Below are 26,622 nucleotides of genomic sequence, written 5' to 3' on the forward strand. Positions count from 1 at the left end.
GGACTCTACAATATGGATCAGGAGTACCTACAGCCTGAGTGAGACAAGTAAACAGTCAGCTCACTAGGAGATCCATGCCACCTAAGAGGCTGCAAGCAGTTACTCCAATCCAGACTTCTTGACAGGAGAGTTCCAGAGGCCACAGGACTTTGTGTTCATGGAGGATTCCCTTCTGAACATCTTGTCAGTGAATCTGGGACATGGCAATATCATCACTCTGTCTGAGACAAGCACTATCCCAGTACTTTGAAAATGGTCCATAGCTCTTTATTCATATTATTCCCTTATAGATAGTGTACACGCTCAATCATGTGACAGGAGGAGTGGGTTTTTCCATCTAAGCAAGTGACTTAGAGAATGCCAGCCTATTGACATGAAGCCAAAGGATAGTTGACTCAGTAAGTACTTTTTTTTAAAAAAAGTTTATTTATTTTTAGTAATCTTTACACCCAACATGTGGCTTAAACTCATAACCCTGAGATCAAGAGTTACATGCTTCTCCGGCTGAGCCAGTGATGCGCCCCGCAGGAAGTCCTTTTTAGAAGATGGAGCTGAATGCACTGTGTGGCAGCTAAAGCAGGAAGTTTTGAGGCCAGGCAGACCTAGAGGCAAATTCCAGTTACCAGCTGTGTGATTTTGGAGGTTCTTGAATCTCAGTGTGCTTATCTGTAACATGGAGTTAGATAGTTTCCTCCTCCTATAGTTGTAAATATTAAATAATGTTATCAAAACCCTTCATAGAGTGCTTAGAATATAGTAGGTACCCTCTATATGTTAATTCCTTTCTGTCTAGCTGGTGATATAAGAAATATAATAATTTTTGAATTAGGAATAATAACTATGAATGGTTCAATAAGGAGAGAGAAGGATTTATCTCTAACCCTATTTTTATCCTGCCCTTATGCAGGATCATTCTCTTATTTGTTGCCCTTTATCATGAAGCTTTGACCTTCCTCATGAATAATAATTGTGTAGTAATTCTGTTAACATTTGCCAACCAACAAGGCCTGCCCCAGTGGTCATAGAATCAGGAATCATTATAGAGGTTGGGCAGTCAGTATTGTAATCCTTATTATACTCTGCCTGGAGTGTTTTATCTGCCTGGCCAGATATCATGTTGACAAGGTCCAATCCAGAACACATCCCCAGGATAAATTATTTACAGCTCTGTCTCACTTTAGAAGTGGACCTCATCCACAACCCGATTAATATTCAACTATAAACCATACCTGGAGATTTTTTAAAAAAAGAAACAGCTTAGTGAAAATAGGAGAAAATGTTGAAAAGGCCATTATGCAAAACATACTAATTCACACAACTTTTTTCCTTTCTCCTTTTTACAGGTATTTTACAGTTATGCCACATAGAGGGAAATTATGCAATTACAGTGTTTAGAATCTGATCAGGACAGCAGACAGAACAATTTCCCAAACTTTCTTTTCAGTACCTGGTTTCTGAAGCCATGGTTAAAAAGAAGAAGCTGCTTAGGAGCTGCGAATAGTGGTTAAGCACTCTTCATTTACCTTTAACAACATGTTAAGAATGAAACACAGTGTACAATTTTGTAATTATCTTGTTCAACTTCCAGATTATTCTGAATCTGCTGAAAATTCTCTTCAACATATCAAGAATCCCAGTGAACCACAAGCAGCATAAACACAAACCTCATCAAGGCACTATAGAATTAAATTTATGAAAACCAGTGATAAAGAGAAAATCTTGAAGATGAGATTAATCATTGGTATGTCATCAAAAATAATGCACACCAGAAGATGGTGGAATGTCTTTAAAGTATTACAAGAAAAACACTGTCAACCTAGAATTTTGTATCCAATGAAAATGCTCTTCAAAGATGAAGGCAAAATAAGGACATTTCAGTTGAGCCAAAGCCAAGAGAATTCATCACTAGTGAACTTCTACTACAAGGAATGCTAAATGAAGTGTTTTAGGCATGAAGGAAAAGGATACTAGATGGACCCATGAATTACACAAAAGAATGGTAAATATGTGAGTAATATAACAGACATTTTTCTTATTTTTAATATCTTTAAAAGAGAGAGAACTACTTAAAGTACAAATAAAAACAGTATATTATGGGATTTATAACATTTATAGAGGTAGAATGTATGAGCACAATAGCAGAAAGAATAGAGGAGATAGGATGCAAGTATATCATTAAGAGATTCTTACATTGTGTGTTAAATGCTGTAACATTCAAAGGTAGATGGTGATAAGTTAAAGATGCATATTGTAAAGCTTAGAGCAATTGCTGAAAAAATTTAAAAGGTGTGGGTAATTTGTCAATAGAGGAGATAAGAGGGACTCAAAACATAATCCAAAGGAAGACGAGAAAAGAGGGGAAAAGGAACAAAGAATAAATAGGACAAATGGAAATATAGGACTACTGTTGTTCCTCTGTTAGGTAAGAAACCACCTCTTGAAACTGGAATAAGATAAAGAATAAGTAAATGAACATAGTATCCAAACTCCCACAAATGGAATTCTAATAGCTTTTGTTGATGATAGCATCAATTGTATTCTGATTCTTTCAACAATGAAATCAATTATTTATCTCAATAAAAGAGATTATTTTGATTCAGAAATGCCTGCAACCTCGCACAAGTTGGAAAGATTTGGAAGAAGTAACAGATCAGGGAAAGGAGTGCTGGGAAAGCAGACCTGAGGTATTCAGTGCTGTGACAGTTGAAGTGGTTGCATGATTAGGGTAGTGGAATTAGAAATGAGAGAAGTTAGGGTAGCCTCTGAAAGTGAAACTTGAAATCAAGTAGAGATATGCAAACTATATCCCAGACCAATTAATATTTGACTATAAACTAATTGAATGAATTAACACACCTAAAGAGTGGTGGTATATTTTATAATGAACCTGATCATTGTATCAGTTAGGAATACTTTTAACTACAGCTAACAGAATAACCTATTTATAGTGGATTAAGTCCTAAACTTTATTTTATTTTTTTTATTTTTTTATTTTTTTCCTCTAAATTTAAATTTAATTTAGTTTAATTTAAATTTTAGTTAGTTAACATATAGTGTAATATTGGTTTCAGGAATAGAATTCAGTGATTCATCACTTACATACAACACACAATACTCATCATAACAAGTGCCCTCCTTAATATCCATCACCCTAAATGGGTGCCCATTCTCCACAAACTTCCCTCCATCAGACAACAAATGTTGGAGAGGATATAGAGAAAGGGGAACCCTCTTGCACTGTTGGTGGGAATGTGAACTGGTACAGCCACTCTGGAAAACTGTGTGGAGGTTCCTCAAAGAGTTATAAATAGATCTGCCCCATGACTCAGGGATTGCACTACTGAGTATTTACTCCAAAGATACAGATGCAGGGAAATGCTGGGACACCTGCACCCCAATGTTTATAGCAACAATGTCCACAATAGCCAAACTGTGGAAGGAGCCTCGGTGTCCACTGACAGATGAATGGATAAAGAAGATGTGGTCTGTATATACAATGGAATATTACTCAGCCATTAGAAACGACGAATACGGGGATCCCTGGGTGGCTCAGCGGTTTAGCGCCTGCCTTTGGCCCAGGGTGCGATCCTGGAGTCCCGGGATCGAGTCCCGCGTCTGGCTCCCGGTGTGGAGCCTGTTTCTCCCTCCTCCTGTGTCTCTGCCTCTCTCTCTCTCTCTTTCTCTCTCTCTCTCTCTCTCTCTCTGTCATAAATAAATAGATGAATATGGAGGGTATTATGCTGAGTGAAGTAAGTCAGTCGGAGAAGGAGAATCATTATATGGTTTCACTCATACAGGGAATATAAGAAATAGTGAAAGGGATTATAGGGGGAAGGAGGGAAAATGAGTGGAAAATATCAGAGAGGGTGACAAAACACGAGAGACTCCCTAACTCTGGGAAACGAACAAGGGGTGGTGGAAGGGGAGGTGGGCAGGGAGATGGGGTGACTGGGTGATGGGCATTGAGGGGGGCACCTGATGGAATAAGCACTGGGTGTTATGCTATATGTTGGCAAATCGAACTTTAATAAAAAATATATATTTTATATATATTATAAAATTATAATATATAAAATATATATTGTATATTATATATATATAAAATAAAAAAAACTTCCCTCCATCAACCTTCAGTTTGTTCTCTATAGTTGAGTCTCTTATGGTTTACTTCCCTCTCTTTTTTCCCCTTTCCTGTATGTTCATCTGTTTTGTTTCCTAAATTCCACAGATGAGTGAAATCATATTTGTATTTCTCTGTCTTAATTGGTTTAGCATAATGCATTCTAGCTCCATCCACATTATTACAAATAGCAAGATTTCATTCTTTTTGATGGCTGAGTAATATTCATATATATATATATGTATATATATCTCACATTTTCTTTAACGATTCATCAATCGATAGACACTGATGGGTTTTTTCCGTAGTTTGGCTATCATTGATAGTGGTGCTATAAACATTGGGGTGCATGTACCCCTTCGAATCTGTATTTTTGTATCCTTTGGGTAAATACCTAGTAGTGCAATTGCTGGATCACAGGGTAGTTCTATTTTTAATTTTTTTTTTAAAAATTTATTTACTCATGAGAGATGCAGAGAGAGAGGCAGAGTCATAGGCAGAGGAGAAGCAGGCTCCTTGCAGTGATCCTGATGCGGAACTTGATCCCAGGACTCCAGGATCACAACCTGAGCCAAATGCAGATGTTCAACTACTGAGCCACCCAGGCATCTCTATTTTTTTTTTTTTGGCATCTCTATTTTTAACTTTTTGAGGAACCTCCATATTGTTCCACAGTCGGGCTGCATCAGTTTGTACTCCTACTAACAGTGTAAGAGGGTTCATCTTTCTCCATATCCTCCCCAACATCTGTTGTTAGGTGTTATCATAGTTTTGATTTGTATTTACCTGATAATGAGTGATGTTGAACATCTTCTCATGTGTCTGTTAGCCATCTGGATGTCTTCTTTGGACAAATGTCTATTCATGACTTCTGCCCATTTTTAAATTGGATTATTTGTCTTTTAGATGTTAAGTTTGGTAAGTTCTTCATAGATTTTGGATGCTAACCCTTTATCAGATATGTCATTTGCAGATACCTTCTCCCATTCTATAGGCTGCCTGCTAGTTTTATTGATTGTTTCCTTTGCTGTGTAGAAACTTTTTATCTTGATGAAGTCAAGTTCATTTTTCCTTTTGTTTCCCTTGCCTCCAGAGACCTGTCTAGAAAGAAGTTGCTATAGCTGAGGTCAAAGAATTTGCTGCCTGTGTTCTCTTCTAGGATTTTGATGGTTTCCGGTCTCACATTTAGGTCTTTCATCCATTTTGAATTTATTTTTGTGTGTGGTGTAAGAAAGTGGTCCAGTTTCATTCTTCTGCATGTTACTGTCCAGTTTTCCTGACACCATTTGTTGAAGAAACTTTCTTTTTCCCATTGGATATTTTTTTTCCTGCTTCATCAAAGATTAGTTGACCATAATGTTGAGGGCCCATTTCTGGGCTTTCTGTTTTGCTCCATTGATCTATGTGTCTGTTTTTGTGCCAGTACCATACCATCTTGATGACTACAGCTTTGTAATATAGCTTGAAATCCAGAATCGTGATGCCACCATTTTTTTTTCCAGTGTTGCTATAGCTATTCAGGATCTTTTGTGCTTCCATAGAAATTTTAGGGTTGTTTGTTCTAGGTCTGTGAACAATGCTATTAGTATTTTGATAGGGATTGCATTAAATGTGTAGATTGCTTTGGGTAATATAGACATTTAACAATGTTTGTTCTTCTAATCCATGAGCTTGGAATTTTTTCCCATTTCCTTGTGTTCTCTTCAATTTCTTTTTATAAGTGTTCTGTAGTTTTCAGAGTACAGATCTTATACCTCTTTGCTTAGGTTTATTCCTAGGTATCTTACTGTTTTTGGTGAAATTGTAAATGGGATAGACTCTTTAATTTCTTTTTCTGCTGCTTCATTATTGGTGTATAGAAATGCAACAGATATCTGTACATTGATTTTATATCCTGTAACTTTTTGGAATTTATATATTAGTTTTAGCAATTTTTTGGTGGAGTCTTTGGATTTTCTGCATAGAGTATCATATTATCTGCAAATAATGAAAGTTTAACTTCTTTCTTGCCTATTTGGATGCCTTTTATTTCTTTTTGTTGTCTGATTGCTAAGGCTAAGACTTCTAGTACTATGTTAAATAGTAATGATAAGAATGGACATCCCTGTCTTGTTCCTGATCATAGAGGAAAAGCTCTCAGTTTTTCCCCATTGAGGATGATATTAATTGTGGGTCTTTCATATATGACTTTTATGATGTTGAGATATGTTCCATATATACCTACTTTGTTGAAGGTTTTTATCAAGAATGGATACGGGGGCAGCCCGGGTGGCTCAGAGGTTTGGCGCTGCCTTCAGCCCAGGGTGTGATCCCGGAGACCCGGGATCGAGTCCCATGTTGGGCTCCCTGCATGGAGCCTGCTTCTCCCTCTGCCTGTGTCTCTGCCTCTCTCTCTCTCTCTCTATGTCTATCATAAATAAATAAATAGATAAATAAATCTTTAAAAAAAAAGAAAGGATTCTCTCTCTCCTCTCCCTCTGCCCCTCCCCCCACTCACATACATGCACACTCTCATTCTCGCTCTCAAATAAACAAATCTTTAAAAAATATATATTATGTATAATATATATTATGTAATATATTATATTATTATATATTATATATATATTAATGTAATATATCATGTTGATTTAAAAAATTTTTTTTTATTTATTTATGATAGTCACAGAGATAGGCAGAGACACAGGCAGAGGGAGAAGCAGGCTCCATGCACCAGGAGCCCGATGTGGGATTCAATCCTGGGTCTCCAGGATCGTGCCCTGGGCCAAAGGCAGGCACCAAACCCCTGCGCCACCCAGGGATCCCTAAATCATGTTGATTTATTTGTGAATATTCAACTACCCCTGCAGCCCAGGAATAAATTCCACTTGGTCATGTTGAATAATTTTTTTAATGTACTGTTGGATTTGATTTGTTAGTATATTTTTGAGAATTTTTGCAGCCATGTTCATCAGGATTATTGGCCTTTAATTCTCCTATTTAGTGGGGTCTTTGTTTTTGTTTTTGTTTTTAAATATTTATTTATTTATTCATTCAGAGAGAGCAAGAGAGAGGCAGAGACACAGGCAGAGGGAGAAGCAGGCTCCACGCAGGAAGCCCGACGCGGGACTCGATCCCGGGTCTCCAAGATCACACCCCGGGCTGCAGGTGGCGCTAAACCGCTGCACCACCAGGGCTGCCCGGGGCCTTTGGTTTTGGAATCAAGGTAATGCTGGCCTTGTAGAATGAATTTGGAAGTTTTCCTCCCATTTTTAGTTTATGGAACAGTTTGAGAAGAATAGGCATTAACTATTCTTTAAATGTCTGGCAGAGGGGTGCCTGGGTGGCACAGTTGGTTAAAGTACCCAACTCTTGGTTTTGGCTCAGGTCTGATATCAGCATCATGAGATCAAGCCCTGCGTCAGGCTCTGTGCTCAGTAGGAAGTCTCCTTGAGTTCTCTCTCCCTTTTCCCCTTCCCCCTGCGAGCGCTCTCTCTCTCTCTCTCTCTCTCTCTAATTAATTAATTAATTAAGGAAGTGAATATCTGCTAGAATTCCCCTGGGAAGCTATCTGGCCCTGGACTTTTGTTTGTTGGGATATTTTTGATTACTGATTCAATTTCCTTGCTGGTTATGGATCTGTTCAAATTTTCTATTTCTTCCTGTTTCAGTTTTGGTAATATATATGTTTCTAGGAATTTATCCATTTCTTCTAGGTTTTCCAATATGTTGGCATATAGTTTCTCATAATATTCACTTGTAATTCTATTTCTGTGGTGTTGGTTGTGATCTCTCCTCTCTCATTCATGATTTTATTTATTTAGTCCTTTTCTTTTTGGTATGTCTGACTAGGGGTTTATCAATTTTATTAGTAATTCTTTCAAAGAACCAGCTCTTAGTTTTGTTGATCTGTTCTATTTTTTTGTTTGTTTGTTTCTGTATCATTTATTTCTGCTCTAATTTTTATAATTTCCCTTCTTCTGCTGGTTTTAGTCTTTATTTGCTGTTCCTTTTCTAGCTCCTTTTATGAATAACATTAGGTTATGTATTTGAGACTTTGCTTACTTCTTGAGGTAAGTCTGTATTGCAATATACTTCCCTCAGCCCTGCCTGTGCTACATCCTTTGGGAGGGGTTTTGGACTCTCGTGTTTTCATTTTCATTTGATTCCATGTATACTTTTAATTACTTCTTTAATCTCCTGGTTAACCTATTCATTTTTTAAATTAAGACTTATTTATTTATTTTAGAGGGAGGGGGCAGAAGGAGGAGAAAGAATCTTCAAGCAGACTCCCTGCTGAGTGTAAAGCTCAACACAGGGCTCAGTCTTACAACCATGAGATCATAACCTGAGCCAAAATTGAGTTGGATGCTCAACCGGCTGAGCCATCCAGGTGTCCCACCCATTCATTCTTTAGTAAGATGTTCTATACCCTCCATGTATTTGTGGTCTTTCCAAATTTTTTCTTGTGGTTGACTTCAAGTTTCATAGCACAGTGGTCTGAAAATTTTCAGGGTATGATCCCAATTTTTTTTTTTGTATTTGTTGAGGGTTGATTTGTGACCCAGTGTGTAATCTATTCTGGAGAGTGTTTCATATGTACTTGAAAAGGATGTGTATTCCTCTGCTTTAGGATAAAATGTCGTGAATATATCTGTTAAGTCCATCTGGTCCACCGTGTCATTCAAAGACGTTTCCTTGTTGATTTTCTGCTTAGATTATCTGTCCATTGTTGTAAGTGGGTGTTAAAGTCCCCTACTATGGGGCAGCCCAGGTAGCTCAGCAGTTTAGTGCCACCTTCAGCCCAGGGCCTGATCCTGGAGACCTGGGGTCGAGTCCCGTGTCAGGCTCCCTGCATGGAGCCTGCTTCTCCCTCTGCCTGTGTCTCTGCCTCTCTCTCTCTGTGTCTCTCATGAATAAATAAACAAAATCTTAAAAAAAATAAAGTCCCCTACTATTATTGTATTATTACCAGTGAGTTTCTTTATGTTTGTTATTAACTGATATATATATATATATATTTGGGTGCTCCCAAGTTGGGGGCATATTTACAATGTTAGATATTCTTGGTGGATAGACCCCTTGGTTGTGATATAATGCCCTTCTTCATCCCTTGTTACAGTCTTTGGTTTAAAATCTAGTTTGTCTGATATAAGTATGGCTACTCTGGCTTTCCTTTGGCATCCATTAGTATGATAGATGGTTCTCCATCTGCTCACTTTCAATCTGCAGATGTCTTTAGGTCTAAAATGAGTCTCTTGGAGGCAGCATATCAATGGGTTTTGTTTTTTTAAATCCATTCTGATATCCTGCGTCTTTCAACTGGAGCATTTAGTCCATTTAAACCAGAGTAGTTATTGAAAGATATGAATTTAGTACCGCTGTGTTACCTATAAAGTTGGTGTTTCTGGTGATGTTCTCTGTTCCTTTCTAGTCTTTGTTGCTTTTGGTCTTTTTCCCCTGACTCATAGAGTCCCCTTTAATATTTCTTGCAGGGCTGGTTTAGTGGTTACGAGCTCCTTTAGTTTTTGCTTGTCTGGGAAACTCTTTATCTCTCTTTATATTCTGAGTGACAGCCTTGCTGGATAAAGGATTCTTGGCTGCATATTTTTCCCATTCAGCATGTTGAATATATCCCCCCATTCTCTTCTAGCCTGCCAAGTTTCTCTGGACAGATCTACTGGGAATCTGGTCTGTCTTCCCTTGTAGGTTAAGGACTTTTCCTCTTGCTGCTTTCAGGGTTACTTCCTTGTCTGTGTATTTTGTGAATTTGATTATGCTATGTTTTGGTGATGGCTGGCTTTTGTTGACTTTAATGGGAGTTCTCTTTGCTTCTTGGATTCTGATGTCTGTTTCCTTCCCCAGATTAGGGAAGTTTTCAAATATAATTTGCTCAAATAAACCTTCTGCTCCTTTTTCTTTGTCTTCCTCTGGTACTCCTACGTAGGAATGTTATTACCCTTTAAGGAGCAGCTGAGTTCTCTAAGACTACATTTGTGATCCAATACCTTCCTTTCCTTCTTTTTTCAGCTTCATTATTTTTCAGACTTTTATCTTCTGTATCACTGATCTGTTCCTCTGCTTCGTCCATCCTCATTGTCATTGGATCCATTCAGTTTTTGTATCTAGATTATAGCATTTTAAATTTTGGCCTGAGTAGTTTTTAGCTTTTTTTTTTAACTCTGCAGTAAGGGATTCTCTAGTGTCTTCTGTTTTTCTCAAGCCCAGATAATATCCTTATGATTGTTGTTTTAAATTCTGTTTCAGACATCTTACTTGTATATGTATTGATTAAATCCCTGGCCATGACTTCTTCCTGTTCTTTCTTTTGGGGTGAATTCCTCTGCCTTGTCATTTTGTCTGAATTACTGTTTTTTTGTGTGTGTGTGATTATTAGGAAAGCCTGTTGTATTCCTGCTCCTGAGAGTAATAGCTATATTAAGAAGAGTTCAAAAAAAAAAAAAAAAAAAAAAGGAAGCTGGATCCTAGGTGTGTTTTGGTTTACTTGTCAAAAGAAGCTAGATCCTTGGGACACCTGGGTAGCTCAGTCAGTTAAGTGTCTGACTTCAGATCAGGTCATAATCTCAGGGTCCTGAGAATCCAAGCCCTGTGTTGGGCTCTGGACTCAGTGGGGAGTCTCCTTGTCCCTTTGCCCTTCCCTCTGCTCATGCCCTCTCTCTCTTAAGTAAATAAATAAAATCTTTTTTTAAAAAAGAAGCTAGACCCAAAAAAAGGAAGCTAGATCCTATTTCCCCTAGAACTGAAGCTTTGCAGCACTCTATGATCAGTAGACTTGGTATGTGCAAGGAGTTTGTGCTGGTCTTCTGGGGGAGGGGCCTGCTGTGCTGATTCTCAGGTGGACTTGCCCTAGTGGAGACACATCTGCAGGGCACAAGGGGGTGGGGCTTGGTGTAAGGGGCTCCAGCCTCTGATGGGTGTTGCTGTTTGGCTTACTGAAGTTGGTCAGTGCTGATGGTGGTGAGGCATGGAATGGCGTTGTCCTGTTCTCTCCTCCCTGGAGTGGGAAGTTCATGCTTTAGGAAGCCCTCACAGAAGAGCAAACAATCACCCTTCTTGTGTTCCTGGCTTCCATCAGATCCCTGCCTTCACCCTGTCTGTGCCCGAGCTATCTGCCTCCCAGACAGCACAGTACTCCTGTATTTTATCTTAGGCGTGCGGCTGGGTTTCAAAACTCCATATTTTGGAGACCCATGCAGTGCAGACCTGTGTGGGTCCTCTGGGAGAGGGTTTCGCCGCATTGTGGCCAGTGCCTATTTGTCTCAGAAATCGGTCACACCACTGTGAAGTGTTTCAGAGTTTATGGTGAAGTGCAGCAGAAAGGCCAGCACCAAGGTTTGTTGCTCTCAACCTGTGTCTCTGTTCCTATGCCAGTGAATACAGTAGCACATTGGCGTTGCCAGCTCTTTTGTCCCTGGAGAGGCTGTGCCACCTCTCCCAAATGCACTCCAAGCAGGGGAAGTTTTTTTTTTTTTTTCCTGTGCAACCCAGGGGATCCTCAGATCATGCTGCCCACTCCCACATCTCTGTCCTCCTTCCCCACTGGAGCACCACCAAGCCCACCAGGCATGACCTTGGCAATGTCGCAAACCTCCAAAACTTGAGACTTTGCATTTCACTGCTTATAAAAACTTGGTGGTAGTCAGCATGCAATCCCCTGCATTCTCTCTCTCTCTCCATAGTCTGGGCTCCTTCCCCTTTGCAGCACCTGCAGTTCTTTTCTCCCCCAAATCAATTCTCTGCAGCTCTTACCTTCCACAAGGTGGCTGTTTATCTACCTCCATTTGTGAAGTTTTACTCTCTCAGTCCTCAGATTGATTTCTTGGATATTCAGAATGATTTATTTAGCTGTGTTTGAGGGATGAGGCAAGCTTAGGGTCCCCCTATTCCTCCGCCATCTTAACTCCTTCCTCAGTCATAGAAACTTAAAAAAAAAAAAAAACCCTCAGAAGCCTGGAGGTAGCCAGTTCTAGCGCTAATTCACCAATTTACTATGTATCAAGGACCTGGGCTTTTAAAACCCTTCCTTTCTGCCAGTCATCCTTAATCCATCTCATGAACATAGAAGGGATGTAGCTCTAAGCAATATCAAGCTATTGCTCTAAGCAGTAGCTCCAAGCATCATATCTTCACATCAGCTTCCCAAGCAGGGAGGAAAGGTCAGGAGCAATTAATCTTTCTCCTAATGAGGATTTATCTGTCTTTTTATCTGACAATTAACATCTTTCCCATAATACTCCAGAAGTCTTCCCTTTATGTCTTATCCCGTGGCTGCAAGGGAGGCTGGGACAGTAGGTATCTTGCAAAGGGGAACAGAGATGCTGTGTTTGGCCAAGATAAATTGTGATTCTTTCTTTGAGGTTGAGCAATTTCAGCCACAGAACAAAACTGGGATTCTTTTAACAAGGAATTAGAAGAGAATGACCATAGGATAGGCAACTAAAGATGTTTACTACAATCAGTACTGGAAGCATAGAAAAAGAAGAATCTCAGAGGCCAAAATTGGTGCTACTCAATTTGGCACTATACTGGAACAAGAATGCCCTGATGCAAGAACTCCAGTAGTTGAATCTTAAGATGAGTCTTTGAATATTGTTGAGATGGATACATCAGTCTCTCCTTATTCATTTACTTAACAGATTTTTATCTTATCAGTTGTTATTAGTCTCTGGAATTATAGCAGTAGAAAAATCAGACAAAAATCTCATGGGCATTAAGGAGGGCACTTGGTATAATGAGCACTGGATGTTGTATGCAACTGATGAATCACTAAATTCTACTCCTGAAAAAAAATAAATTCTACTCCTGAAACTAATAATACACTATATGTTAACTAACTTGAATACAAATAAAATCTAAAAAATAGTGAAAAAAATCTCTGCCCCCATGGTGCTTACATTCTAGTAAGTGTGTCTTAGCTGCATGCAACAGATTCCACGTTCATCAGTAAATTTCCTGATTATAATTGTGTTTCTTTTTTAAAATATTTTATTTATTCATTCATGAGAGACACAGAGAGAGAGGCAGAGACACAGGCAGATGGAGAAGCAGTCTCCTAGCTGGGAGCCCGATGTGGGACTCGATCCTAGGACCCTGGGATCACGACCTGAGCCAAAGGCAGATAGATGCTCAACCGCTGAGCTGCCCAAGCGTCCCTATAATTGGGTTTCTTATGGTCCCCAAGCAGTCTTACATCGCATTGTGAATTAAGAAATTGGTATTTTTATTTCACATGTCAGTCTTTTGGTTGATGTGAGTCCTACTAGGAACACACATTTCACCTTTAGTGAAATGACAAATCTTGTTTTTGACCTGCATATCTGAGGGCCAATACCTGAATCATGATAAATTCAACAAGGCATTTCAACCCTGTGAGCCATCGTGGGAGACAGAAAGCCACACAGTTTTCTCTAGTTAATACCCCAATAATGCATGTTTCTCCCATTTGGAATATTTACATTTATTAATTAGTGTGAAAGAGATATAAGAAAGGAATATTAAATTTTAAGCATTTAAATATCTCTGGAAAAAAGGAATACTGGCCTTGAAACTTTGTGACTTGTGTAATGTGTCATGAACTGACAGGATTAAAATTCCTCCTCAGAGGATTTAAGGTTTAAAAAAATTTCCTATTGGTACACATTTAGTTTGCTTCTTTTTTTCCCTGTCATTTCAAACAGTCCTGTTATGAACATTCTTGTATATATCCTTGAGTACAGGAGCAAGAATATATAGGGTTTTTACCTAGGACAGAAGTGCTGGGTCAAAGGGTTTATGCATGTTTGATTTTATGGAATACAGCCAAATGGTTTTCTGGAGTGATTGTGCCAACTCATAACTTCTACTAGAAGTGAATGGGAATTCTTACCTGGCATCTTCCATCCTCACCAACAGTTGGTATTTTCAGACTCTGGTTTTTGCTTACCTGATAGGTATAAAATGGCATCTTATTATGGTTTGAATTTGATTAATGTGATGTTGAACTTTTCATGTTTCTTTGCCATATATTCTTAATTCTACTTGAATTGCCAATTCATGACCTTTGTCCATTTTTAAATTGACTTCTTTATCTTTTTCTTATTCATTTGTAGTAACCCTTTTATACAATTTATTATTCTAACTCCTCACCCCTCCTTTTTATTATTTTTTGCTCCAGACATGTACCAAATCTATGGCTAGGATCTTTTTTCTTTGTTATTAGTGTCTTTGGTTTAAAAAAATAGTGTCTTTGGTTATATGGAAGTTTTTTATTTTAAAATAGTCAAATTTATCAATCCATTTGGAACTAAGATGGTTACTGGGTATAGCAAAATCAAAATTTTTATATATATATATATATATATATTTTAAATTTTTATATTTTCATGGTGAATTTTCCCTATTCTCATATTTGTGGTTCTTTATCTTTAGTGGGTTTTCTTTTCTTTTTTTTATAAATTTATTTTTTATTGGTGTTCAATTTGCCAACATATAGAATAACACCCAGTGCTCATCCCATCAAGTGCCCCCCTCAGTGCCCGTCACCCAGTCACCCCCACCCCCCACCCACCTCCCTTTCTACCACCCCTAGTTCGTTTCCCAGAGTTAGGAGTCTCTCATGTTCTGTCTCCCTCTCTGATATTTCTCTTTAGTGGGTTTTTAACAAAGTTTGATTTACTTATTTTAGAGACAGAGTGCATGTGTGCAAGAGAGGGGAGGGGCAGAGGGAGAGAATTTTCAAGTAGATTCCCTGCTGAGCATAGAGCCCAATGTGGGGGGTCAGTCCTTGGACCCATGAGATCATGACCTGAGCTGCAACTAAGAGTCAAATGCTTAACTGACTGAGCCACTCAGGCACCCCTATCTTTAGTGGTTTTTAAAATTTAAAGTCCATAGGGCGTCTTGGTGGCTCAGTAGCTTAAGCGTCCAACTTTTGATTTCGGCTCAGTCATAATCTCAGGGTTATGAGATCGAGCCCCACGTTGGGCTTTGTGCCAGGTGTGGAGCCTGATTAAGACTCTCTCTCCTTCTCCCTCTGCCCATCCCCCCTCACTTAAAAAAATGAAATTTAAAGTCCATTTTTATGAAATAAATACAGCAAATACAGCTTTATTTTTTAAGTATTTGCCTGATATATCTTTTCTCCTAATCTTGACTTTTGACCTTGCTATATCATTTGTTAGTGACATACTGAGAACAGACCAGTAGGAATGGTCCATACCAGTTGCAGAAAATAAGGGCCCTGTAGCCAGTACCAGCTTATATACTTATCATTTTGGTTTTGAATTTCATGCTTGCTTTTGTCCCTTCATCACTTACATCACCACATCATGGTGGACAGGACCAGGGGGTGGATAAGGATGATATGTGTGTAAGGATCCAGCCAATAAATGAGACAGACTCAGATCCAGTGAAATAGTAATAAGTTCTGAATCTATTTTTGCCTAGCACAGTGGAAAGAAGTAGAAATAGAGTTTCCTTATTTACTGGCCTGAGATAGAAAAGAATCCTAGTTTAGGAAAATTAACATTCAGAGATAGGATTCTGAAAAGACAAATTTCAGGACATTTTGCGGTATGTTGGGGAGCCATTTGATAATAACCCATCAATTAAACTAGAACCATGTGTTGTTACTTTATAATTTACCAAAGTAAAAATAAATAGAATACCTTTTTACACACAGGGAAACTAATCAGAAAGGGAGAAATATCAGCTAAAGACCTGGAAAATGCTGAATATACACATGAGAGGGGAACTTGAGGATTATCATTTGAGGCCCCGTGATCATCTAGGTTTTTAGATAATTTCTCATTTCCCAGTTTGGTTCCCCTGACTCTGCAGAATTGCCTGAATCTAGCAGTGATTGCTGTTATACATGCCTGGGATCATGAGACTACTTCTCCATATCTACCCATATCATGTTTTTCTGGGCAAGTCTGGGGTATAAGACCACGCTCTCTGGTGGAGAAGGACATCACTACTCCATATCTGGTAATAACTATTGGGGAAATGCTTGCTAGCTATCACTTGCTAGCCATTTTGATTTTTGGGGAAAGATATTTAATATCTTTTTACCCCAATATCTTTATCTATAAAATGGGAATACCAATCTCCTATGGTTGTTGTAAGGATTAAATAAGATAACTGAGCAGTAAGTGCTCAATAAATAATACTGTCCTTGTTACTATTTCTTCACAGTTGAATTCATCATGAATTTTCATTATGTTAGGCACTGAGATAAGTAGTCAATATGTGGTAGCTATCATACTGCTTTTTTAGTCATTTGGCCAATCCATATTATTATATAATTAAATTACAGTATATTAGGCATTGTGCCAGATGTAGGAGCCACAGCAGTAAATAAGACCGAACCCTCAAGACTCTGGACAAGTTTTTCTGGCTCTACTAGTGAGACTCTTTTCTCCCTTAGGAGTTCTCTGGACTTCTTCCAAAGAGATCACAGATGCCTTCCTATAATGTGCCAAGTTCTGGCTGACTATAGGATGGAAGGGAAGATATACAAATGTGAACAGCCTTTGTCCCATATAGGCACGTGGGAAATAAGCTGCTCATGATAGGGGACTTTTGATTTGCTTTGTCTTTCCTTTTCAGAAGAACCTAGTGTGTGTGGGGGTGGGGGTGGGGGGTTGGCTTCTGCTGAAGTACTAGGGGGAAATTCTGCTGTCACAGGAGAAAAGAATATAGATGCAAAGCACCAGACCAAAACGTCCACTCTGGCCTTCCCACAAGAAAGGAGAAGAAAGTAGGGGAGTTGTATTTTCCCAGTCCATAAAGAAAACCCAGCCTTTTGGACTTTGTCTCCTTAGTGGGTGTCAGTCATCCAGTTCCTTCTCGATGAGACAGGCCAAGAGAGTAGAAAAGGATTGAGGATTTACTGGGGTTTGAATCCTTCAAGTCATTAGAAGAGGGAAGAAAAGAAAGAAGTCCTTATCATGGTCCTCCCTCAGAAAGGATAAGCTGTAAAAAAATCAGACCTTTCCCACTGCCAACATTCATGTGCTCTCAGGCATTATAATGCTACAAAGAGTCGCTGTCTCTTTTCCTACTAAATGTCCTTTTCTGTTAATCAAGCTTTCGTAGGAGGCGCCAGACTCCAAGAATAGGGGTGGGGATGGGGCAGGGGTCGTGGGGGTGATGAGGGGGGTGCAGAAAAAAATAACCCTTTACAGTAATAAGAAAAGTTTTCATTTAAAAAAACATCTCGGGGGATCCCTGGGTGGCGCAGCGGTTTGGCGCCTGCCTTTGGCCCAGGGCGCGATCCTGGAGACCCGGGATCGAATCCCACATCGGGCTCCCGGTGCATGGAGCCTGCTTCTCCCTCTGCCTGTGTCTCTGCCTCTCTCTCTCTCACTGTGTGCCTATCATAAATAAATAAAAAAAAATTTAAAAAAATAAAAAATAAAAAAAAATAAAAAAACATCTCAAAGGGTTTAGATTAATGCATGGATAATTGATTAGATTGAATTTATGATGCTGGGGAGGGTGGCTTTTGAGGTTGACGTTTATCACAGATTACATTGTTCTCTCCTACAGTCAGTCATCTTTTTTTCTCACTGTGATAGTCCCCATCTTTAATTTGGACTCTGAATATGATCTATAATGTGGATCCTTTTGTTTTTATGCTATGCTCTTATGGATGATGCTAAAAGCTCAGTCTGGCTGGTTTTTAAAGGCTGGATTAGATCAAACTAGCCTTTGAAGGTGGGAGCATTGCTTATAGTTCCTTTCCCTCCATTACTAGCCTCCTCAAGAGGAATGTTTACATCTTCTGATCACTTAAATCTTAACTAGGTATTGGGAATTAACTGTGTGCTCAGGGACACCTGGGTCATGCAGTCAGTTAAGCATCCGACTCTTGGTTTCTGTTTAGGTCATGATCTCAGGGTTGTGATAGAGCCTAGCATCCAGCTCAGCTCGGAGTCTGCTTAGAGTTTCTCTTTCCATCTCCCTCTGCCCCCACCCCACCAAATAAGTAAATAAATTTTTTTTAAAGAATTAACTATTTGCCCAGGCTCAAAATTTAAAAGATGACTCAGGGCAGCCCCGGTGGCCCAGCGGTTTAGCGCCGCCTTCAGCCCAGGGTGTGGTCCTGGAGACCCGGGATTGAGTGTGCAGTCTCTCCCTGCACAGTCTGCTTCTCCCTCTGCCTGTCTCTCTCTGTCTGTCATAAATAAATAAATAAAATATTAAAAAAATAAAAGATAAAAAAGATGACTCAAAAAAACCACAGATGACTCCTGCCTTCACAAAGCTTACTATAGGGGTGCCTGGGTGGCTTAGTCAGTTTAGTGTCTGCCTCAGCCCAGTTCATCCTTTCAGAGTCCTGGGATCGAAGCCTGCATCTTCGTTGTCTTCATCGTCGTTGTTGTCTTTGTCATCTTCCCTATAGTCATAGGGCTCCCTGCTGAGCAAGGAGTCTGCTTCTCCCTATCCCTCTGCCCCTCCCTCCTGCTCATGCTTGAGCTCTCTCTCAAATAAATAAATAAAAAACATAAATTTTAAAAAGCCTACTACATCTTTGGAGTACCATGATGGACACTTCAAGTCATTGAAGAAATAATACAAAGCAAAGTATAATTAAGTGATAAATTGTCAGATTCAGACTTAATAAAATGGAAGTTTAGAGCAATTAAAAGTTAATGATGATTTACAGGAGTCAGGAAATCCTCTTAGACATAGGGCTTCAGTTAGGTCCATAAAGAGTGGAAAGTACTTGGCAAAGGGAACATAGCATGAACAGACCAGAGAAAGAAACCAGAAAGTTCAGAGCCTCAGTTTCCTCATCTGTGAAATGAGTCAGGCAGTCAGACATGAGCCCCTCTGTGGCAGCAACTGCTGTTCTCACTCCTGTGGGTCCAGCATGAAGCTGAGTTTCTCTTGTCAAATTGGCACTTGATATGTGGGTCTTTACTTGAACAAACATGACATGTGGAGGAGATGGTTTGGAGATATGTCTACCCAGGGTTAAAGTTGATGTTAGCAAACAGTGACTCCCCTTCAGGAAGCTGGGGCTTGGCTCAGAACCATCCGAGAGAGAGAGAGAGAGAGAGAGAGAGAGAGAGAGAGAGACATCTTCCAAGCCGTAGACCTAAGTCCTCTGAGAATGTAGTGAAAACGGATGTTTTGCTTATGCACTTCCCTTCCACTGAGCAGTTGCCTCTAGCACAAGATTTATTTGGGTTGGTCACTCAGGAACTCTCCTGCCAGGAAATGAGCAATGGTACCTGGCCAGTTTCTGTGGGTGCCTTTAATCCAAATGACGTACTTTAAGTAGCCAGGTATGTGTGATAACGTGAATTAGAAGGCCAGATAGCATTGTCCCCTTTTATTTCTTGGAAAGCTTTCTTAGCCTTTTTATAAGGGGTGTAGTTATGAGACTGGAAAATTCAATTTGGATCATTTAGTGTCCTTTCCTCTAAGGGAAGAACTCTCTCATATGTCACTTCCTCTCTGTGGCTTTCCAGGCCACTATCCTGTCACCTCACCAGGACTCCTACAGCATTCCATTTCAGCAGAATGCATTATTTACTGAGATCTTGTGGCACGTTATTCATTGGAATAATTACCACAGCACATTTGACTACATTTCCATTTGTTTCTTCCTGGACAGTGAATTCCTGGAGGTCATGAGCTCTCCCTGTTTGATCTCTATAGCCTCACTACCCAGCACAGCATCTGGCATATAATAGGTGCTCAATAAATGGATTTAATTAATATATTGGCTCTATTGATTATTTTTAAAAGTATTTATTTTAAGTAGGCTCCATACCCGGCAGGGAGCCCAACGTGCAACTTGAACTCAGGACCCTGAGATCAAGACTCGAGCTCAAATCAAGATTCAGATTTGACAGCAGAGCACCCAGGTGCCCCAAGTTTCTTTCTTTTTGAAAATATTTTATTTATTTATTCATGAGAGAGAGAGAGAAGCAGGCTCCACACAGGAAACCTGATGTGGGACTTGATCCCGGGACTCCAGGATCACACCCTGGGCCGAAGGCAGGCACTAAACCACTGAGCCGCCCAGGCGTCCCCCCGAGTTTCTATTTAAATTCCAGTTAGTTAACATACATATAAGTTTCAGGTGTACAATGTAGTAATTCAAAGCTTCCATACAACAGCCCATGCTCATCATAAGTGCCCTCCTTAATCCCTGTTTCACCGATCCCCCCACCCACCTCCCCTCTGATAACCATCAGTTTGTTCTCTATAATTAAGAGTCTATTTCTTGGTTTGTCTTTCTCTTTTTCCCTTCGCTTATTTGATGTATTTCTTAAATTCTATATAAAAGTGAAATCATATGGTATTTGTCTTTCTCTGACTGACTTATTTAGCTTAACATAATATTCTCTAGCTCCATCCATGTTGTTGCAAATGACAAGATTTCATTCTTTTGATGGCTGATTAATATTCCATTGTGTATAAATACCACTTCTTTATCCATTCATCTACGGATAATTTTTATTTTTTTATTTGTTAAAATTTATTTATTCATGAGAGACACACAGAGAGAGGCATAGACACAGGCAGAGGGAGAAGCAGGCTCCATGCTGGGAGCCGGACGCGGGACTCGATCCCAGGTCTCCAGGACCACACACTGGGCTGAAGGTGGCGCTAAACCGCTGAGCCACCCAGGCTGCCCTCTATGGATAATTTTTAAAGAATCAGAGCTAGAGTTCCATCTGAAAAATTCCTCAAGTTCATATCTTTACTTTCTCTAGCTCAGACTATAAGAAGCCATCCCTAGAACTGAGTTGTAGTTGGTTCCGATAAGAGGCTGAGAGAAGAGGAAAGAGGGAAGAAGCAAACTCTTTATGGGACAGGGTCAGAGTTCAAAGAGAAATTGGAGAATTACAGACAAACTTGACCAATAAGATCACAAGCCTAAGGAAAATTCAGGTATAAAAATTCAAGATATAAAGTTCTATTGCTGAGTCACAAAGTACCACAAACTTAGCAGCCTGCACAACATACATTTATTGACTCAGTTTCTGTGGTGAAGAGTCTGGTCGTGTTTTAGTTGGGGCCTCTGTTCAGGGTCTCACAAGGCTGTACTCAAGGTGTCAGCCAGGGTTGGGGTCTTATCTGAGGCACAGGTCCTTTTCTGAGCTCAGGTGGTTGTTGTTACAATTCTTTTTCTTGCAGATGTAGAACTCATGGTGGCTTGCTTCTTCAAAGCCAGCAGGAGACTCCCTATCTTCAAGGAAGGCCAAAGACTCCAAGGAAATATTTTAAGGACTAACCTGATTAAGTCAGGCCCACTCAAGATACTCTCCTTTTTGAGAGTCAAACTGATTGGGGCCTTAATTGCATCTGCAAAATGCCTTATGCTTTTTTTTTTAAGATTTTATTTTTATTTATTTGACGGCGGGGGGGGGCGGGGAGGAGAGAGAACGAACAAGCAGGGGGAGAGGCAGAAGGACAGGGAGAAGCAGGCTCCTTGCTGATCAGGGAGCCTGACATGGGGCTCAATCCCATGACCCTGAGATCATGACCTGAGCCGAAGGCAGACGCTTAACTGACTGAGCCATCCAGGTGCCCCTTATGTTGGCTTTATACCATAACCCAATCATGGGAGCAACATCCATCATATTCACAGGTTCTCCCCACACTGAAGAAGAGGGACATGGATATGAGGGAGTGGGAATCAAGGGAACCATCTTAGGATTCTACGTACCACAGGCTCTGACTGAGAGACCTCTGAGTGGCACTGTGCCTCTTTTAGGAAAAATAGGGAAGTCTGGGAACCAAAGGGCAGAAGCAGGAGTACCCTCAATTACTATTACCATAATGACCCACTGGGGGACTTTATGCTTTCTCAGCCTGCTACTCTGGGCTCTGCAGAGTTTGAGGTTCTGTTCCACATAGGGTCACATTCTTGCCAATGGACACAGCAAGGGTCTCACTGAACTACAAGTATGGCTACTGGCAGGGCTTTGGATTCCTGTGGCCAAGGAGTCACATTCTTGTCAGGGGTAATTGCCCTTAATCAGCAGGAGGAAGGACAGGTGCTGCTATACAGTGGGGCGGGCAGGGAGGAATGTGTATGGAACTCAGGTTGGGGTGTGTGTGTGTGTCTGTGTATAGAAATTCTCTCTCTCTCTCTCTCTCTCTCTCTCTCTGTCTCTCTCTCTCTCTCTCTCCATATATATAGGCAGAATCATGGCCTTCCAAAAATGTCTCCATCCTAAATCCCAGAATGTGTCAATATTTTAGGTTACATGGCAAAGGGGAATTAAGGTTGCTCATCAGCTGACATTAAGATAGGGAGATTATCCTGGTGGGTCCAATGTAATCATACAAGTCATTAAATGTGGAAGAGTCAGAGGAAGATGTGGCTATGGAAGAAAGGCACAGAGAGGTGCAATGTTGCTGGCTTCAGATAGGGTGGAAAGAAGCCCTGGGCCAAGTGGTACAAGTGCCCTCTAGAAGTTGGAAAGAGCAAGAAAATGGATTCTCTCTTAGAGCTTCCAGGAAAAAAGCACCACTCTGCCAATATCTTAATTTTAGCCCAGCGAAAGCTGTTTCAGACTTCTGACTTTCAGAACTGTAAGATACTAAATTTGTGCTGTTTTAAGCCACCAAGTGTGTGGTAAATTAGTGATAGCAACTATAGGAAACTAATATTGGGTGAGGAAATACTGTCCAAATCACATTGTCCAGAAATAAGTCATTCTTGCTGTATCAGGGGAGCTTTGCATCTTCCTCTATTAGAGTTAATGTTATACAGTTATACTGATTTGTTTCCATGTTCCTCTCTCTCCCTCTCTCAGGCTGTTGGCTTCTCCTGGTCCGGGACTGTGCCTTCTACATCTCTGTATTCTTAATCTCTCAAATGTCATCGAATCTCTGTGGGCATCTGTGGTGTTGAAGGAGGAAGTGGGGAGTCACGAGGGGGAGGAGACTGAGATGGTGGTGGTGTCAGTGCTAGGGAGGGAAAGCTCAAGAACGGGTGGGGACTGAGTCTGGCTGATGTTAATTCTCTTGTGGGGGGGCTGGCTTGTTTGGAATGCAGAGAATTTGCAGGTCAGCTGCAGCTGAGGGGAGGCTGCGCCCCAAACATCTTGGCCTCAGTGGGGCTCTTGGTTCAGGAATGACTCAACAGTATTCTGAGCCTCCTGGATATGCCCCATCAACAGAGAACCCCTAATTTCCTCTCATCCACTCCCTCACCTGCCACCTACAGTGTTGCTCAATCCTTATCGTCCCAGATGGGAAGCACAGACTTCAGTTAGAGATGGAGCAGCTCCAGTCACTGAAGTTTTTAATTTGAGCTTTCTGTGGGTATCACTGTTTCTCTCGTGTCCCAATGCTGGATCTTGGTACTATTGGGGACCTTGAATATGCCCTCTAATCAAACTCAAGCTCTCAGAGTATGTGTGTCTCTCTCTTATCTCTTTCTTGTCTCCCGTTTTCCTCCTCCCCCATCCTCTCCTCCTCCTCCTCCTCCTTCTCTCTCTCTGCCTCTGTCTCTGTCTCTGTCTCTATCTCTGACCATATATCTCTTCAGGGAAGTATTGTGAGAGCTGCCAGGGCCAGGGTGAGGGAGATGGAGGAGCCTGAGTAATACACAAGGACTGAGGAATTGTGGGTAATAGTAGGAACTAGAGTCAAGGAAGAAATGGGCACTTTGAAGGAGTAAAATAAGGATCTTTCCTCCCTCCACAGATGAGGCCAAACAGAAGCCATATGTGGTGTCTTGTGCAATGTGCTAGTTAGTTCCTTATATAAACCAAACAAAGCAGTCTAACAATCCTATAAATACCACACAGAAAGATGAACCAGCTAGAGTAACGTCAGTGTTTCTAAAGATAAAGTAAATTAATACTACTGGCACCACCCTGTTTTTGTGTGGCTCATCTCCCAAAAGCACAAAATACAAATTTATACCCCAAAGCATGTTTTATGAATTCAAGCAGCTGGCATGATTTTAGCATATATGAAATATGCACATTCTTACTGTAAAGTAAGTTTTAAAAGCTTGCATGCACTCTGAAGCATGAGCTTTTGCAAAGAGAGTGAAATATGTTTACAGCTTTGTTCCCTTCGTGGTTAGTGTGTCCTAGTGCAGCTATATTGTATCAGAGGTACTTGATGGTTTTCCTTGCCCGAGGAATGGCAAAATTGGCTTCTATACTGGCCCAGCTGAACAGGCTATCCTGGAGTAACTGGAGGCTCTATTTCTCAGCTGGGATGACAGCACTTGGAGGTGGTATGAGGAAATATGGAAAGTGACTGGGCAGGAGAATAGAGAGAAATAGAGTGTAGAATGAGGAATAAATCGAAGAGAACTGAATTTGTTAGTGAAAGTGGATGAGGTGGGAGAGAGGGGAGGCATGACGGTGAAGAATGATCAGAAGGTTAGGCATTGGCAGGGGAGACACCATTGAACTTGTACTGTTTAAGCTCCCTCTTATTGAAAGAAGCATTTTTATTGAAGATGACACCCTGAAAGATGTCCTATCCTAAGGAGGCCCTCTGACACCAAATCACCAATAGTACATGTTTTAAGCATTTGCTATTTTTAAGCAAGAGGAAATTGTTAGAGGAAAAGGAGACCATTAAAGACATGAACCTTTCAACACTTGGATTTGATGAGTAGTCATAAAGTAGAACTGAGGGAAGGTAGGGAAATTGATAAAAATCACTGAGTTTTGCTACTCTTGGGGCAAGTGGACATAATACTAAACACTTTCATGTAACAGCTCACTAGTCTTTCCAGTTTTTTCTTTAAGGTTTGGGAGAAAAACACTTTCCCATTGTTTCCTCCTCCACCTCCCAATTCTGGATCCCTCTGTGTAATATCTATAATCTGGGAAATAAAACTACTTTTTAAAAAGTAATTTCTAGATCCTGATTGAAATCATAGCAAGAATCAGTTTGTTTGAAAGTTGATGACATAGTTTTCCAAAAACTTACTCTACCCAAGTTAGATATCCAAAAGCTTATATGGTTCAATAGCCCAAGGAAAGATGGTTACTAGATACTTTTCACTCGTATTACTTGACTGAGCAGACAAGGTTTTCAGTTGTGCTGTTTGATTTTATTCTTCTACTTGTAATAGTGACCTTGATAATATCTTATGTATCTTGATAATATCTTATGTAAAAATCAATGCTTGATTTTTTTTAGATACTATCTCTGTTACCCTGACACCAAATCAAAATAGAACTAATGGAGCATAACAGGAAACAAAAAGGTGGGGTGGAGAATCTGTTACTTAAGGACAGTGATCTCATCACTGTACAACTGTTGGATGTTTCCTGGTCTGATTTTTGACTACTTTGCCTTTTATCCCTGCTACCTACAATTCAGTATAACACATATGCCTTATAACAATGCACACATAGAAATCAGGGTTGCTAAGCTGTTTTAATAATTTATTTATTAAGAGTTTATTTATTAGAGAGAGAGAGAGAGAGACTACACTAGAGAGAGTGAGCATAAGTGGTGGGGAAGAGCAGAGGGAGAGGGAGAAGCAGGCTCTGCACTGAGCCAGGAGCCCAATGTGGGGCTTGATCTCAGGACCGTGACCTGGGCCAAAGGCAGACGCTTAACAGACTGAGCTGCCCATGTGCCCGTTTTAAGAATTTTATGTATGTGCTATTTGAGAAAATTGGACATGTGGATGAATGCTGGGCTAGCTGGGTTTAACAGGGGTTCTGTGAGGTAAGAATTGAGGTAAGTGGGTTAAGTGATAGGATTTTTTTTCCTGTTTAAATTACATCTGTAGTAGACATCTATGGGGTTGGTTTCTCAGCACTGCTTTTTCTAAGAAGTGCTCTATTTCCCTAAACTATGTAGTTACTGTTAGAAATAGCCATGTTAGAGATTGTGATTGAGCACTTGACCACGGTTCTGGCTGAGGGGATTCCTGGTAAGTCACACGGGCCAATCATATGACCTTGCCCTGCTGCCACAGTTGACCTGGGGTGTGTCCAAGGGTGCGAGCCTGATCCCACTTGGGCCAGTGAATCCCTTCTCAGGACTTTTTTTTTCATTGAAGTCTAATTGACATAAAATGTTATATTAGTTTCAGACATACAACGTATTGATTCTGCAATTCTGTACATTACTCAGTGGTTACCATAAGTGTGGTCACCATCTGTCACCATACAAAGTTATTAAAATATTGACTATATTTCTTATGTTGAAGTTTTCATCTCTGTGGCTTATTAATTTTAAAATGGAAAGCTTATACTTCTCAACCCCTTTTCCCTCAAGAATTTTTGAGACAGAAATTTGGGTCAGTCTTTATGCATGTGGCTATGGTTATAAGATGTAAAGATCAGGAACTTCTTTTGCTATGTGGAGAAAGATATTATATATAGAAAAAAGAATGAGGCCAGTGTGCAGAGGGAAGTGAAGATAAGGGATGGAGAGAGGGCATCTTTATAGTAATGAGTCCCTGGTTTCAGCTGTTCTGGCTCATTTGACACCATTTATATGCTGATGAAAAGGTGTCTTTTGGAAGGTGACTTGATTGCCCAAAAATTATAAATTGTTCC

The 26,622-nt window shown here is 40.2% G+C and overlaps 1 protein-coding gene across 1 annotated transcript in view; it reads left to right on the forward strand.

The window, feature by feature from the left end:
- The window catches only part of ACOT9 (acyl-CoA thioesterase 9), a 65,255-nt gene that overhangs the window by 13,552 nt on the left and 25,081 nt on the right, over positions 1-26,622 (forward strand). Inside the window, exon 4 of the mRNA XM_072815597.1 lies at positions 1,589-2,007. Coding sequence (XP_072671698.1) covers positions 1,952-2,007 — 56 coding nt within the window. The 5' untranslated portion in view covers positions 1,589-1,951. The remainder of the gene's footprint in view (positions 1-1,588; positions 2,008-26,622) is intronic.

The sequence above is a fragment of the Canis lupus genome, chromosome X (assembly GCF_048164855.1).
Source record: "Canis lupus baileyi chromosome X, mCanLup2.hap1, whole genome shotgun sequence".
In the NCBI taxonomy this organism is placed as follows: domain Eukaryota; kingdom Metazoa; phylum Chordata; class Mammalia; order Carnivora; family Canidae; genus Canis; species Canis lupus.